Source organism: Elephantulus edwardii, unplaced genomic scaffold, assembly GCF_000299155.1.
Source record: "Elephantulus edwardii isolate Elephantulus edwardi_28Jun2011 unplaced genomic scaffold, EleEdw1.0 scaffold00042, whole genome shotgun sequence".
NCBI classification, from domain to species: Eukaryota; Metazoa; Chordata; class Mammalia; order Macroscelidea; family Macroscelididae; genus Elephantulus; species Elephantulus edwardii.
Genome location: NW_006399792.1, coordinates 16,232,436 through 16,245,485, shown reverse-complemented (window position 1 = coordinate 16,245,485; position 13,050 = coordinate 16,232,436). Strand labels below are relative to the sequence as shown.

At 38.1% G+C, this 13,050-nt stretch overlaps 1 protein-coding gene across 1 annotated transcript in view; it reads left to right on the top strand.

Annotated features, from left to right (window-relative positions):
* The window catches only part of BMP2K (BMP2 inducible kinase), a 178,973-nt gene that overhangs the window by 134,554 nt on the left and 31,369 nt on the right, over window positions 1–13,050 (top strand). The window contains exon 15 of the mRNA XM_006885292.1: window positions 5,418–5,528. Within this exon, the coding sequence (XP_006885354.1) occupies window positions 5,418–5,528 (111 nt within the window). The remainder of the gene's footprint in view (window positions 1–5,417; window positions 5,529–13,050) is intronic.

The window sequence follows — 13,050 nt, the reverse complement described above, 5'->3', positions numbered from 1 at the left end:
TGGGATGGGAGTGTCAGAGACAGTGCGATTGGCACAGGACAGAGCGGAGTTTAGGGCTGTTGTACATAGGGTCGCTATGAGTAGCAGGCGACTCCATGGCACATAAGAACAATACAAGAACAACACTCCAGCCCACAGCTCAAAGGCATCCATTTTTCTTCTGTTCTAATTCATTGTTTTTGTTCAGTGATGTGAGTACAACTCATAGCACCCCTGTGAACAACAAATCTGAACCCTCTCCTATCCTATGCCATTCTCAAAATTTCTAACACGCTCGAGCCTCTAGTGCTGTAGTTACCTTATTCACTGTAGGTGCTTAAACTCCAAATACTACACATTCCTAATTTAAAAAAAAAAATTTGGGATAACCTGTAAGAAAACAATTGATTTCATGTATCAGAGAACAAAGAAGCTTAACCTATAACAAACTAGAGTCTTCTTATTGGTGTAACTGAATAAATAATTACTAGGATCAAAGGGGTTTTTTGGTTTGTTATAACCTGTTACTATGTAAGACTAAAACACTAAGTGAAAATGAATCATTATTAAAATATAAATTTTATCGCAGTGTCTTTAAACACATGTTTAAGCTTAAATTTTCTTTTTCTTTGTCTTTTACCAAAACATCAAGATTATCATGTGCGCTTTTTTATATCTAACTGTCATAGCTTATTACACTATTACAATAACAGTGTTTATTTGGGGGATAGTTTTAACTTGCCCCTGCTTTAAAAGATTTTATCATTGTATGCTAATTAAAAGCAGTACTTAAAATGAAAAGGGGTTTGCTCATGGCCCGTAAATGTATTTATTTTGTTTAAATTACATTGTTAATTGTTTTTTATGTGCATGCTGACTCAGAGTTGACCTTTGAGCTGGTTTTCAGAAGCAGTAAATCACTAGGGAATAGATATTCTCGTTCTCCCATTGAGCCGCTGGTGGATTTGAACTGCCTTTCACCAGAGCTCACTTAAAATTCTATCTGAATACCCACATATTTTGGGCATGCCGCCAGGAGGGACCAGTCCTTGGAGAAGGACATCATCTTTGGAAGGGTGGAAGAACAGCCCATGAGAGGAAGAGCCCAGATGAGATGAACTAATACAGAATCTGGGTTAATGACGGTAGGTGTGTCAGAGACAGAATGGTCTAGAATAAAGCAGGGTTCAAAACTATTGTGCATGGTGTTGCTATGAGTTGCAGTTGACTTACAGGTACATAACAACAACAACAACAACAACAAAATATTGCTTACTTATATAAAACAAGAGAATGACATGTTTATAAAAATCTGTTATTGTTATTCGATGGCATCTTGTCATGTTCAACTCAGAGCAACCCTATGAACAAGAGATCTAAGCCTTGCCCTATTCTGTTACATCCTTATAATTTCTGATATGTTCCACCCATTGTTAAAATATTAGCTCTTTCTAAAACACTAGCTCTCACCTTAGACCTATGCTGTTCCTTCAGAGAGTTCTAGTGGCTTAGTAGTATGGGTTGCACTGCTAACCCAAAAGTTCACAGTGTGAATCCACTGTCTGCTCTGCAGGAGAGAGGTGGGCAGTCTCCTTCCTTGTGATTTCTTACCTCTGAAAACCCACTGGAGAGGATCAGCTTTGAGTCTTTTCCAGGTTGTCAGTACATAACATCTTGCCACTATGATACACTTTAGAACTTTTAAACTGTATGTAAATTAACGTTGTGTGAATCTATTTATAGAATCTTCCAAATTGGTTTTTTAATGTAAAAATTAAAAGGTGTGTTTAATTTTCTGATGATCTTATTTCCTCCTGTGTAATTTTCTGACTCTGAAAATCCTTGGAGGGTGAGCTATGAATCAGTTTTGAATCAATGGCACATAACAACAACAGCAATTATAAAATGTAGTTTGATCCTAAGATTTAAAAACCTTGTATTTTTGCCAACTGTTATCAGTTAAAATTCTTGAAAGGATACTGTGCAGAAAAATCCTTTTGGCTAGGGAGCATGAGGTAAGTTTCTTATATTGGACAAATTTAAGCTGAAGCTTTTAAAGGAAACCAATTATGGGAAAATATCAATTAAATCCATTTTATAGGTCACTCTATTGAAAAAAACAACTTTCTGTATCATTTTACTAGTTACATTTATAGAAAAATCAATAATTTAAAAGATTATTATAAGTGGTTATTTGGGGGATCAGATTATCATGTTGTTGTTATGTTCCATTGAGTTGCTTGCTCATAGCAACCCTATGTACAGTAGCCCTGAGACCTGCTCTGTCCTGTGCCAACTTTACTATCTCTGACACACCTACCCTCATTACCCCTGTCACTGAATCAATCCATCTCATTAAGGGTCTTCCTCTCTTTCTCTGTCCCTCCACCTTTCCAAGCATGATGTCTTTTTCCAAGGAGTTGTCCCTCCTGGCAACATGCCCAAAGTATGTCAGATAAAGCCTTAGAATTCTTTCCTCCAAGAAGCAGCCTGGTTTTACCTTCTCTAGTATGAATCTGTTTGTTCTCCTAGCAGTCCATGGTGTATTCGGTACTCTTCTCCAGCACCACAGCTCAAAGACATAAATTCTCTTTTTATTATCCCTAGTCATTGTCCAGCTCTCTGTGGAAATCTAAATAATGGTGGGGTGTTTTGGGTTTTTTTGGTGTTTTTTTTTTTTTAAGTCCTTTACTGAAAATTGATGCTGTGTTTTAGGAACAGTGTAAACAGAACTCATATTAAATTTACTGATTCATGTTTTGAAATAATTGGATAATTTTGCATAGAACTTATCTCCTTTAGTTTAGTTATGAGGAGTCCAGTTAAAATATGCCATTTGTTCTCTTAGAGGCTCTGATAGAATAGTAGTGCATATGTGTCTGGCTGCTGACTGAAAGATAAACAGTTTGAAACCACCAGACGCTCCTCAGGACAAAGATTTGCAGCCTTGGAAACAGGGTGCAAGGTCCTTGGAGTTGGGCTTAACATCAGCCTCTCTGGCTTTGCAGTAGATTTGTTTACTTGGTATAACTTCATGGTGTTATTTAGACATTTGTCACAAACTCATCGTAAGTGGGTGATGATAATAATTCCAGTGCAAAAGTACAAAACATCCCCACTGCCAGTGAGGCAGTTCTGGTTCATGCTGCCTTCCATCAAGTTTCTGAGACTATGAATCTTAATGTGAGGAAATGGCCTTACCTCTCTCTCACAGAACAAGGATTCAAACCGCTGACCTTTCAGCAGCCTTACCAAGGCTCTTTATACTAGTGTGGAAGGATTTAATTAACCAAAATGATAACTTCCCAGTTTTATAAACTGGAAACTTAATAAACAGTTTTTTTTATATACTCTTATTGGTACAGTAGTAATGTAAGCTTGGGAGAAATGTTAAACTGCAGGTTCCCTAGATAATTGATTAGTTAGGCCTTTGGTAGAACCCAGAGAATCAAATTTTGTAGAACTATCTTGGTATTTACGGGTATAGATTTGTTGGGAAGGGAAAACAGGCCCAATTCAGATCTAGCTAGGACCAGTTGCTATTGAGTCAGTTCTGATTCATGGCTTCTGTGTGTGTCAGAATAAAGCTAGTCTTTGGATTTTCAGTGGCTGCTTTTGAGAAGGAGATCACCAGGCCTTTCTTCTGAAGTGTATTTCAGGGTGAACCTGAACCACCATCCTTTCTGTTAGTTGTTGTTATGTGCCATCGAGTTGCATAATGACCTCATGTACAATCACTCTGAACCTTGCTCTGTTCTGAGCCAGTCTCACTGTCTCCAACACACCCACCCAGATTACTCCAGTTACTGTGTCAATCTCTCTCATCTGGTGTTTTCCTCTTCTTCACTGTCCCTCCATTTTTCTGAGCATGATGTCCTTTTCCAGGGACTGGTCCAAGCAAAATGTCCAAAGTTTGTGAGGCCAAGCTTCAAAATCCTAGCCTCCAAGGAGCAGCTTGGTTTCACCCTCTCAAGGATAAACCTGTTTGTTCTCATGGCAGTCTATGGTATGTTCACTTCTCTAGCATCACAACAATTATTCTTCTGTCAGCTCTAGTCCTTGTCCAGCTCTCTCATGCATAGCAAGTAATTGTGAAGACCATGGCCTGAATTGGGTGTACCTTAGTCTCCAGACTGACATAGTTGCTCTTTAGCACTTTGGAGAGGTCCTTGACAGCAGCTTTCCCCAGATCATGCTTAAACTGTTTGCATTATCCAGGGTGTCCAGTTCAGACCCAAGTCTCCATGTACTTTATCTTATTAAATATTCTTGAAATTGATTTATAGAGGCCATCAGTGATATATTGGGGAATGGCAGTCATTTCCATTTTCCCTTTCATCTCCTACTCCTCTGCTTTTATCCTTACCATTTTGAATGCTAGGATGTGGGAAATAAGACTGAAATGAAATAATCCCTGTTTTTTCAATAACCCCGTAACTAACTCATTCAGGGCCTGAAAAATAGCTCCCTGTAGGTATTCTTTATGGCGCTTTGGTGGCATAGTGGTAAACTGTGCTGCAATCCCAAAGACATGTGCTTTCAGTCTACCAGCTGCTCCATGGAAGAAGTACATCCTTGCAATTACTGCCTTTAAAAACTTGCTAAGAAGGTCAGCTATGAGTCAATTCTGACTCAACAGTCTACAACAACATAGATATTCTTTATCTTTGAGAGTGATTCTCTGACTTCTTAAGGTTTAATTGTCACTACCCACCACAAAAGTTTATTGGACTTACTCTGTGGCAGCTAACATTGTTTTCTGTCAGTATACATTTCATTGCGTGCTTATAGGTCACTGTTTTCTCGTGCTAGGATATGAACTCCATGAAGGCCATCATCTGTGTTGTTAGGTGTTCTGTCTGAGTGCCTAGAACAGTGTGGAAATAATTTTTTTGAATGAATGCATTAACTCTGTCACTTGGGCTTTTAATCTAAAAGAAAAGTTTGATAATTAGAAATAGGATAAAATATACATTATATAGCTAATTACTTTTTCAGTTTTAGTTTTTATTTTTTAAGATTTTTTAAATTACTCTTTATATAGGATTTACCTACTTTATGAATAATTGAACACTTTGTAATATTTTATATGCATTTTTGGAGAAAATCTGGCAAATATAACTAGTTAATAAGCTGGTCTTTAGCTTTAGTCTGTTACAAGTTGAAGACAATTGGTATTTAAAAGAAGTAACGTATTTAAAAGTCATTTGTTGAGTAAGTTTTATTTATTTTATGACCTTAGGACTGAAATTATACCATTAAATTTATTATGTAGCAATACATACATATTAAAACATATTAATACATATTAGGATACCTCCTAAGAGTATATTCTTCAAAAAGGCTACTTTGTTTTTCACTTGTATATTTCACTTTTAAGTTTAAAGATTACCTTTTGTTTTATTTTATTTTCTGTTTGTTTCATCTTATTTTTGCAGACAGGCTCAAGGAGAGAGCATCCCCAGATAAGAATGTAGACCCACTTCCCGCTCCACTTAACCATCCTCCAGAAGATCCCTTTGGCTCTCTTCCTTTCATTTCTCACTCAGGCAAGTTACATATGTAACATCATCTCTACTGTGAAAAATAATAAAAATGCAACCAAGAACACAGTATTGCTCATGGAGAGCTAAAGTAAGAGTCCAGTGTTCAGCAAAAGGAAATAGAATGGAAAATGATTTTAACTTTTAGCCATCCTGGTGATCTCATGCTACTCTTTCCAGTGGATTGTTATTGTGCCTTTGTTGACATAAAAATAGAACAGCTTCTTATTTTAAAATTATTTGATGCTATTTAAAATATTTCTGTCTCTCTGTAGATATTTATCATGTTGTTATGTGCTGTCGAGTCACTTGCGACTCATAGCCACCCTATGTACAACAGCCCTAAACCCTGCTCTGTCCTGTGCCAATGTCATGGTCCCATTACTCCCATCACTGAATCGATCCATCTCAGGGAGGGTCTTCCTCTCCTGCACTGTTCCTCCACTCTCCCAAACAAGATGTCCCTCTCCAAGGAATGGTCCCTCCTTGCAACATACCCAAAGTATGTCAGATGAAGCTTCAGAATCCTTGCCTCCAAGGAGCAACCTGGTTTCAGCCTCTCCAGGACTAACCTGTTTGTTGTCCCAGCATTCCATGGTATATTCAACACTCTTCTCCAGCACCACAGCATCAAGGCATCAATTCTCTTTCTATCATGCCTAGTCACATTTAAATAATTTTTATAGAAAAGTTTTTGCTTTAAAAGTCCTTATTTTCTTAGTTTGAACATGCTTCCTTGTAGGTACATTTAAAAATTCCTTAAAAAAATAATTAATGATATTTGTCCCAGCTATCTTCTTTTCTGGCCTTTCGTAAGGAGTTGTGCTGTCAATCCAAAGGCAGGAGATTGAAATTTGCCAGCTGCTCCAAGGGAGAAAAATGGACAGCCTGCTCCTGTGCAATTTACAGCCTCTGACCACCTATGGAGGGTCGGCTCTGAGTCAGTTCTGACTTGATGGCACATAACAGCACTCTTCTGTTCTCGCTAGTGGTTTTAATTACTCACTTATTTTAAATGTTTTTAGTAGTAATTTCAAAATAAGCAGTTAGCATTGTTGTTGATTCCAAGAAGGGGTAGGATCCTACGTTGGCATGGGTGACGTTTTGTCTGTATTGTTAATAGTGGAAAAAGTCTTCATAAAGGGAAGTATATTGGGAGAAAGTTAAGCTTTTTTAGAAGATGCAAGTTTTGTTTAATCAAGGTAACTGTCAGTCTTATTTTTTTTATTTCTGTTCCTTTCATTTCTAGCTCAGAAAAGTTATAAATGTAACATCATTATTGTTGTTGTGTACTGTTGAGTTGGAACCAACCCATACTGACCCTCTGGAGGGTTCAGAGGCAGTTAATCGAACAGGAGATTGTCACAGAGCAGCTGGTGGATTCAAACCGCATGCCTTCGAGACTGCTGTGCAGCTTCTTGCCACACTGTCACCAGAGCTCCCTGTAACATCATTATTACCATTAAAAATATACATGAGATCAATAACAAAAAAATCCATGAATATCAAAATAAATTGAGGTATTTTTGATAGATACTTTGAACAGTATTACAGTTTTCCAGTGTTCAGATTTATTTATCTGAAATGTCTAGTACAGTAATTGCTTCTGATTGTTTTCAGTCTTTGTTTTACTTTTTGCCATTTATTGAAAGCAGTTTTCTTTTTCCTTTTTTATTTGCTGTTTTCAGTGTGTCGTTTTTTTAAAAATTAATGCTATTATACATAGAGTCATTATGAGTCATGATGGCACATAACAACAACACAACATTAACTGGAGAAGATAACTTTCTTTGTCTATTTAATCTGCAAATAAGTGCTCCCTCATACTTCCAGTACCCCCAACTACAAAGATGTTACTGCCTTTAAAAGAATGTATTAAAATGTACCATCTTTATATGCTTTCAAGAACATAGTACTCAGTGACTTCAGGTATTGAAATACATTGTGCCAGAAAGCAGTTTCTGTCGTGGCCTTTAAAAAAAAAAAAAACATACACACACACACACACACACACACACACACACACATACATACACACGCACACACACATACATATACTTGAAGCTCTTGCTTGATCCATTGGCATGTTGCAAGGCGGTACCAGTCCTTGGAGAGGTACTTTATGCTTGGGAGGCTAGAGGGCCAGCACAAGAGAGGAATACCATCAATGAGATGGATTGACTCAGTGACTGGAGTAATGAGGGTAGGTATATCAGAGACTGTAAAGTTGGCAGAGGATAGAGCGGGGTTCAGGGCCATTGTGCATAGGGTGACTGAGTTGCAAGTGACCTGACTGCACATAACAACAACATTGCTTTATCCTTTTTAGGTTTACATTTGTCTGCACAGCTCTTCTTGTAATACTACTGGAAAGATTGCTAACTAAAGGTGGGTTATAGTCAGGAACAGAGTTAGCCTTGGTGATTATTTTTTCCTTTAGCCTCCTTAATTTAGGCTGGGTTGAGGGATTTCGTAGTCAGGTTTGAGCTTTGTGTCTGTTGTTACTTAGAGACCCCTTTCGATTTCAAGAGTCTCAGGGTGGTGCAAACAGTAAAGATACTGAGCGGCTCACTGAAAAGTTGGAGATTTATGTCTGTCCAGGGCTGCCTTGGAAGAAAAAGTTGGTGATCTTTGGAAAAATTAACCACTGAAAGCTCTGACTCATGTGCATAGCCATGAGTGGAAAGTAGCTCAGCAGAATAATTTTTGCTTGTGGATTAGATTTTAAACTTTACTGATGGTAGGAAATAAGAATTGTCTGTCTTCAAATTCTAATGTGCAGTCAACTCAGTAATTAATAGTATTGAACGTGAAAAATTATGATCATCCATAAAACTTGGAACTCTTAATATTAGAACAGCAAGGTTAAGAAATGACCTTTGATTGAAATAATATTTTTTACTGGTTCCCCTGAGTGGGTTTATACTGTCACCTTTTTAGTTATCAGTTGAGCAAAAGCCATATGGCCGCTTGGGATAATAACGGTACATACTAAATGACCCTTTGAGTTCTTAAAGATCACTGTTGTTGTTTATGTGCTTTCGAGTTGCCTGTGACTCAGAGTGACCCTGAGTACAATAGCCCTAAACTCTGCTCTATCCTGTGCCAGTCTTATTGTTTATGACACACCTAACCCCATTACCCTAGTCACTGAATCAGTCCACCTCATAGAGAGTCTTCCTCTCTTGCACTGTCCCTCCACCCTCCCAAGCATAAAGTCCCTCTCCAAGGACTGGTCACTCCTTGCATCATGTCCACAGTATGTCAGATGAAGCTTCAGAATCCTTGTCTTCAAGGAGAAGCCTGGCTTCACCCTCTCCAGGACAGACCTGTTTGTTCAGTACACTTCTCCAACACCACAGCTCAAAGGCATCAATTTTCCTTCTATCATCGCTAGTCACTGTCCAGTGCTCTGATGCATAGAAAGTGATTGCAAAGACCATGGCGTGTATCAGGCGCACCTTAGTCTCCAGACTGACATTGTTGCTCTTAAGTACTTTAGAGAGGTCTCTAACCACACATCTTTTAATTTCCTGGCTGCTGGTGCCAAGAGTGTTCACTGTGGATCCAAACAAACCAAAACTGTGAACAATCTCAATCTCTTCACTATCCATCGTCCCAGTGGTGAGAATCTTTGTTTTCTTGATATTGAGTCTCAATCCATACTGAAGACTGCAGTCCCTGACCTTCCACAGCAAGTGCTTCAGGTCCTTCTTAGTTTCAGCAAGCAAGGTTGTGTCATCTGTGTAACACAGATTGTTGATTCTTGCTCCAATCCTGATGCCACATTTCTCTTCATAGAGCCCAGCTTCTCGGATAACCTGTTCTGCATAAAGATTAAAAAGGTATGGAGACAGGATACAGCCCTGACGTACACCCTTCCCAATTTTGAACCATGCATTGTTTCCTTGCTTTGTTCTGACCACTGCCTCCTGGTCCATTAGCCACAGTATCCCTAGTACCACAACCCCTTCCAAACCCAGCTTGCACTTCTGGCAGTTCTCTGTTGATGTGCTGTCCCGGTTGTTGTTGTATAATCAGCAGAATCTTGTTTGCATGTGATATTAATGATACAGTTTGATAATTTCCACACTGTTGGACCACCTTACTTTGGAATGGGAACAATTATAGGTCTCTTCCAGTCAATTGGCCAAGTGGTTGTCCTCCAGATTTCTTGGTACAACTTGCTGAGCCCATCTAGGGCAGCATCCGTTACTTGAAATATGTCAGTTGGTATACAATCAATTCCTGGGGCCTTATTTTTAGCCAATTCTTTCAAAGCTGTTTGAACTTCTTCCTTCATCACCACAGGCTCTTGCTCTTACGTTGTTTCATGAAATTCTTAAGTATTAATGAGGAAAAACTGAAAAGTATCTGGCTCATAGTGGTTTCTCAAGAAACACTGATGGTTGTCTTGCTTTCTGTTTGGATTTGTTGAAGACTAGAGCTGCTGAGATGTCACTATCTTAAAGCCCCTCCTTTTTGAGATTAGTTGTATCTCCTGGATTCCTGCAAATGAGTTGGCATTTTAATTTTAGGAGAATTTTTAGGACTTCTTAAATCTTTGCTGTCTGATTATAATGGCTTTGATCACATTGTCTTTGTTGCTGCTTTTGCAAATTAAACAGGGCACTTTATGGTATTTCAGCTAATTATGAAATATATTTACAGATGAATATTTGACAAATAACTGATTCTTTCTAAAGGAGGAATTATATGACCAAGGACATATTTATTTAGAAATTTGATTCACTGCCAAGATTTGACTTACAGAAATACTATAAATACTCATTTCCTTTTAGTTATTAATCATAGAGTTATGGTAGTTCCTTCTACTTGAATATATTGCTCTGGAAGAAAATGTACCATTGAGCTGATAAATAAATACCATGCAGTGCTGTTAACATAAAATACTTGAAAGATGAAATAAAGCTAGCAGGGTAATATATTCCTGATAGTGTTATAAACTTTTTTGGATAACAGTTTAACTATAAAAGGTTTATGTTGTCTTTGCCTTATTTCTGGAACTTACTCTAAGAAAATAATACCAAACTTCTAGAAGACATTTCTCCTATAATTTCCAGTAAAACAGTACTTAGTAGAGGCACAAAATTAAGAGCATCTTAAGTAATTAGTATTTTCATTGCCATTTAGTTGGAATCTGACTCATAGATGACCCTACAGTGAGTTTCTGAGGTGTAAATTGTGTGCGAGATTACACATCTCTACCTTGTAGCAGCTGGTCAGTTCCAACTGCCAGAGAATCTAGTAGGCCTTGGGTTAGCAATGCAACTCGCTATGGACTGTGCCACCCAGAGCACCTATTATTAAGCATATGATTTTCTAGATTAAGGCCTGTATACTGGATGAGATGTACTACAGTTATTTTAAAAAGAAAAAGAATCAGAATTGATTTGATAGTAGTAGTTTTGTGTTTTTCAATATGGATTAAAGCTCAGCATCAAGAAGACAAAGATTCTTATCACTGGGCCAATTGGCAACACTTTGATAAATGGAGAAGAGATTGAGATTGTTAACAATTACAGTTTGCTCAACTCCACAATCAATATTCTTAGTACCAGCAGTCAGGAAATAAAAAGACAAATTGCATAGGGAAAATCTGCTGTCATGGACCTCTCAAGAATACTACAAAGCAACGATGTCAGTCTAGAGACTCAGGTGTGCCTAATCCCAGCCATGATCTTCGCAGTTACTTGCTATGCAACAGAGAGCTGGACAATGACTAAGGATGACAGAAGAAGAATCAATGCCTTTGAATTGTGGTACTCGAGCAGAGTCTTAAACATTCAATGTACTATCAAGAAAACAAATAGGTCTGTCTTAGAGTGAAAACATGTTTCTCCTTGGAGGCTAGGATTTTGAAGCTCTGTCTCACATACTTTGGGCACGTGGCCAGGAGAGACCGTTCATTGGAGAAGGACATCATGCTCGGAAGGGCATCAGCGCAGGAGAGAAAGACTCTGGGTGGGATGGATTGATATAGTAACTTCAGCAGTGGGGGTAGGTCTGTCAGAATTAGTGAAACTGTCTCAGGACAGGGCAGGGTTTAGAGCTGCTGTACCTAGGGTTGCTATAATTCACAGACAATTCGATGACATAAAACAACAACTATGGACAGGTTATTTGTGTTTTAATTTGCATTTACATTGATACCTCTTAACTTCTTCCAAATTCTCAGCATTCATTATTATGAGGATAGAATCAGAAGTTAATATGGAAGGTGATTTCTACTATAGGTTACAGTTTCATTTAAAAGTCCAAAATTTCTACAGAGTTCATTTCTGCTCCTTAGCAGTTAAGCATTTACTTAGAGTTAGGCATGAAAGCATGGGATTGGAAGCAGTTGTTGTGATAGATGTATATTCATCTTCTGTCCAGAGGAGAGAGTTGCTTTACTCTGTGCTGGAAATGGAAAATCAGGGTAAGCTTCATGGAAAAGGTACTGTTGATGGTTCATCTTAGGAAATGAATACCTGTGTGAACTAGTAGGAAAGAAAGGGCAGGCCATTTAGTGTAGACAACAGTGAACAGAGGCTTGGAAGAACGCGCAGTATGGGATCAAGATGAGGAAATTGAGACAATAAAAGACTTTTAAACAGGAGACGCACATGATTTAGATCCATATTTTAGAACGATAACCCTGGAAGGAATGCGCAATGTGAACTGGATGACTGAATTGGTGGCCGAGGAGCCCATATAAGACAGTACTTGTCAGAGCGTGGTTTGCAAGAAGAAATTGAGAGGAAGGGTTTAGAAACATTTACAGAAATTTGCAAGATTAACTTTATATGAGCTTAAGCTAATATTGAAACAATGATGCTTATATTTTTAGTAGATGATTCCCTACCTACTCTCCCCCAGTCTTTAAATACGTGAGTTTCAAAAACAGTTTTTGGTTTGCTGAAAAATAGTGTAGAAAGTCAGAGTTCTCATATACCCTATTATCCCAAAGCACTGTTCTTTCTATTCCTAACATTCATTACTGTGGTACATTTCTAACAGCTGATGAACCAATATTGATACATTAGTGTTATATAAGTTAGAGTGCCAATCCCAGAGACCAATGGTCTGTTTCCACCTTCCCACCCCACAGGAGTGGGGCAATTTCTCCTCTAAAGATTTATGATCTCAGAAACTTGGTGGAGGATCACGTTGAATTGCAATAAATTCAATGGAAGTGCATTTACATTTGGTTTGAGTATGATTTCCATTAAGGCTCACTTTTTATGTTGTGCAGACCATAGGTTTTAACAAATGAATGATGCCATGAGCCTACCATCATAGTATCATAATAGTTTCACAGCCGTAAAACTTCCCTATGTTCTACCTTTTATTTAATTTAAGACATATTCTTGTCATTAGTCAGTATCCTTTAATACAAATAATTTGAGAGTTGTTGTTTGTTGTTGTTATGTGCCATCGAGTCGTTTTCAACTCATAGTGACCCTATCTATGCACAACAGCTCTAAACCCTGCTCTAGCCTGCGCCAACCGCACCGCCTCTGAC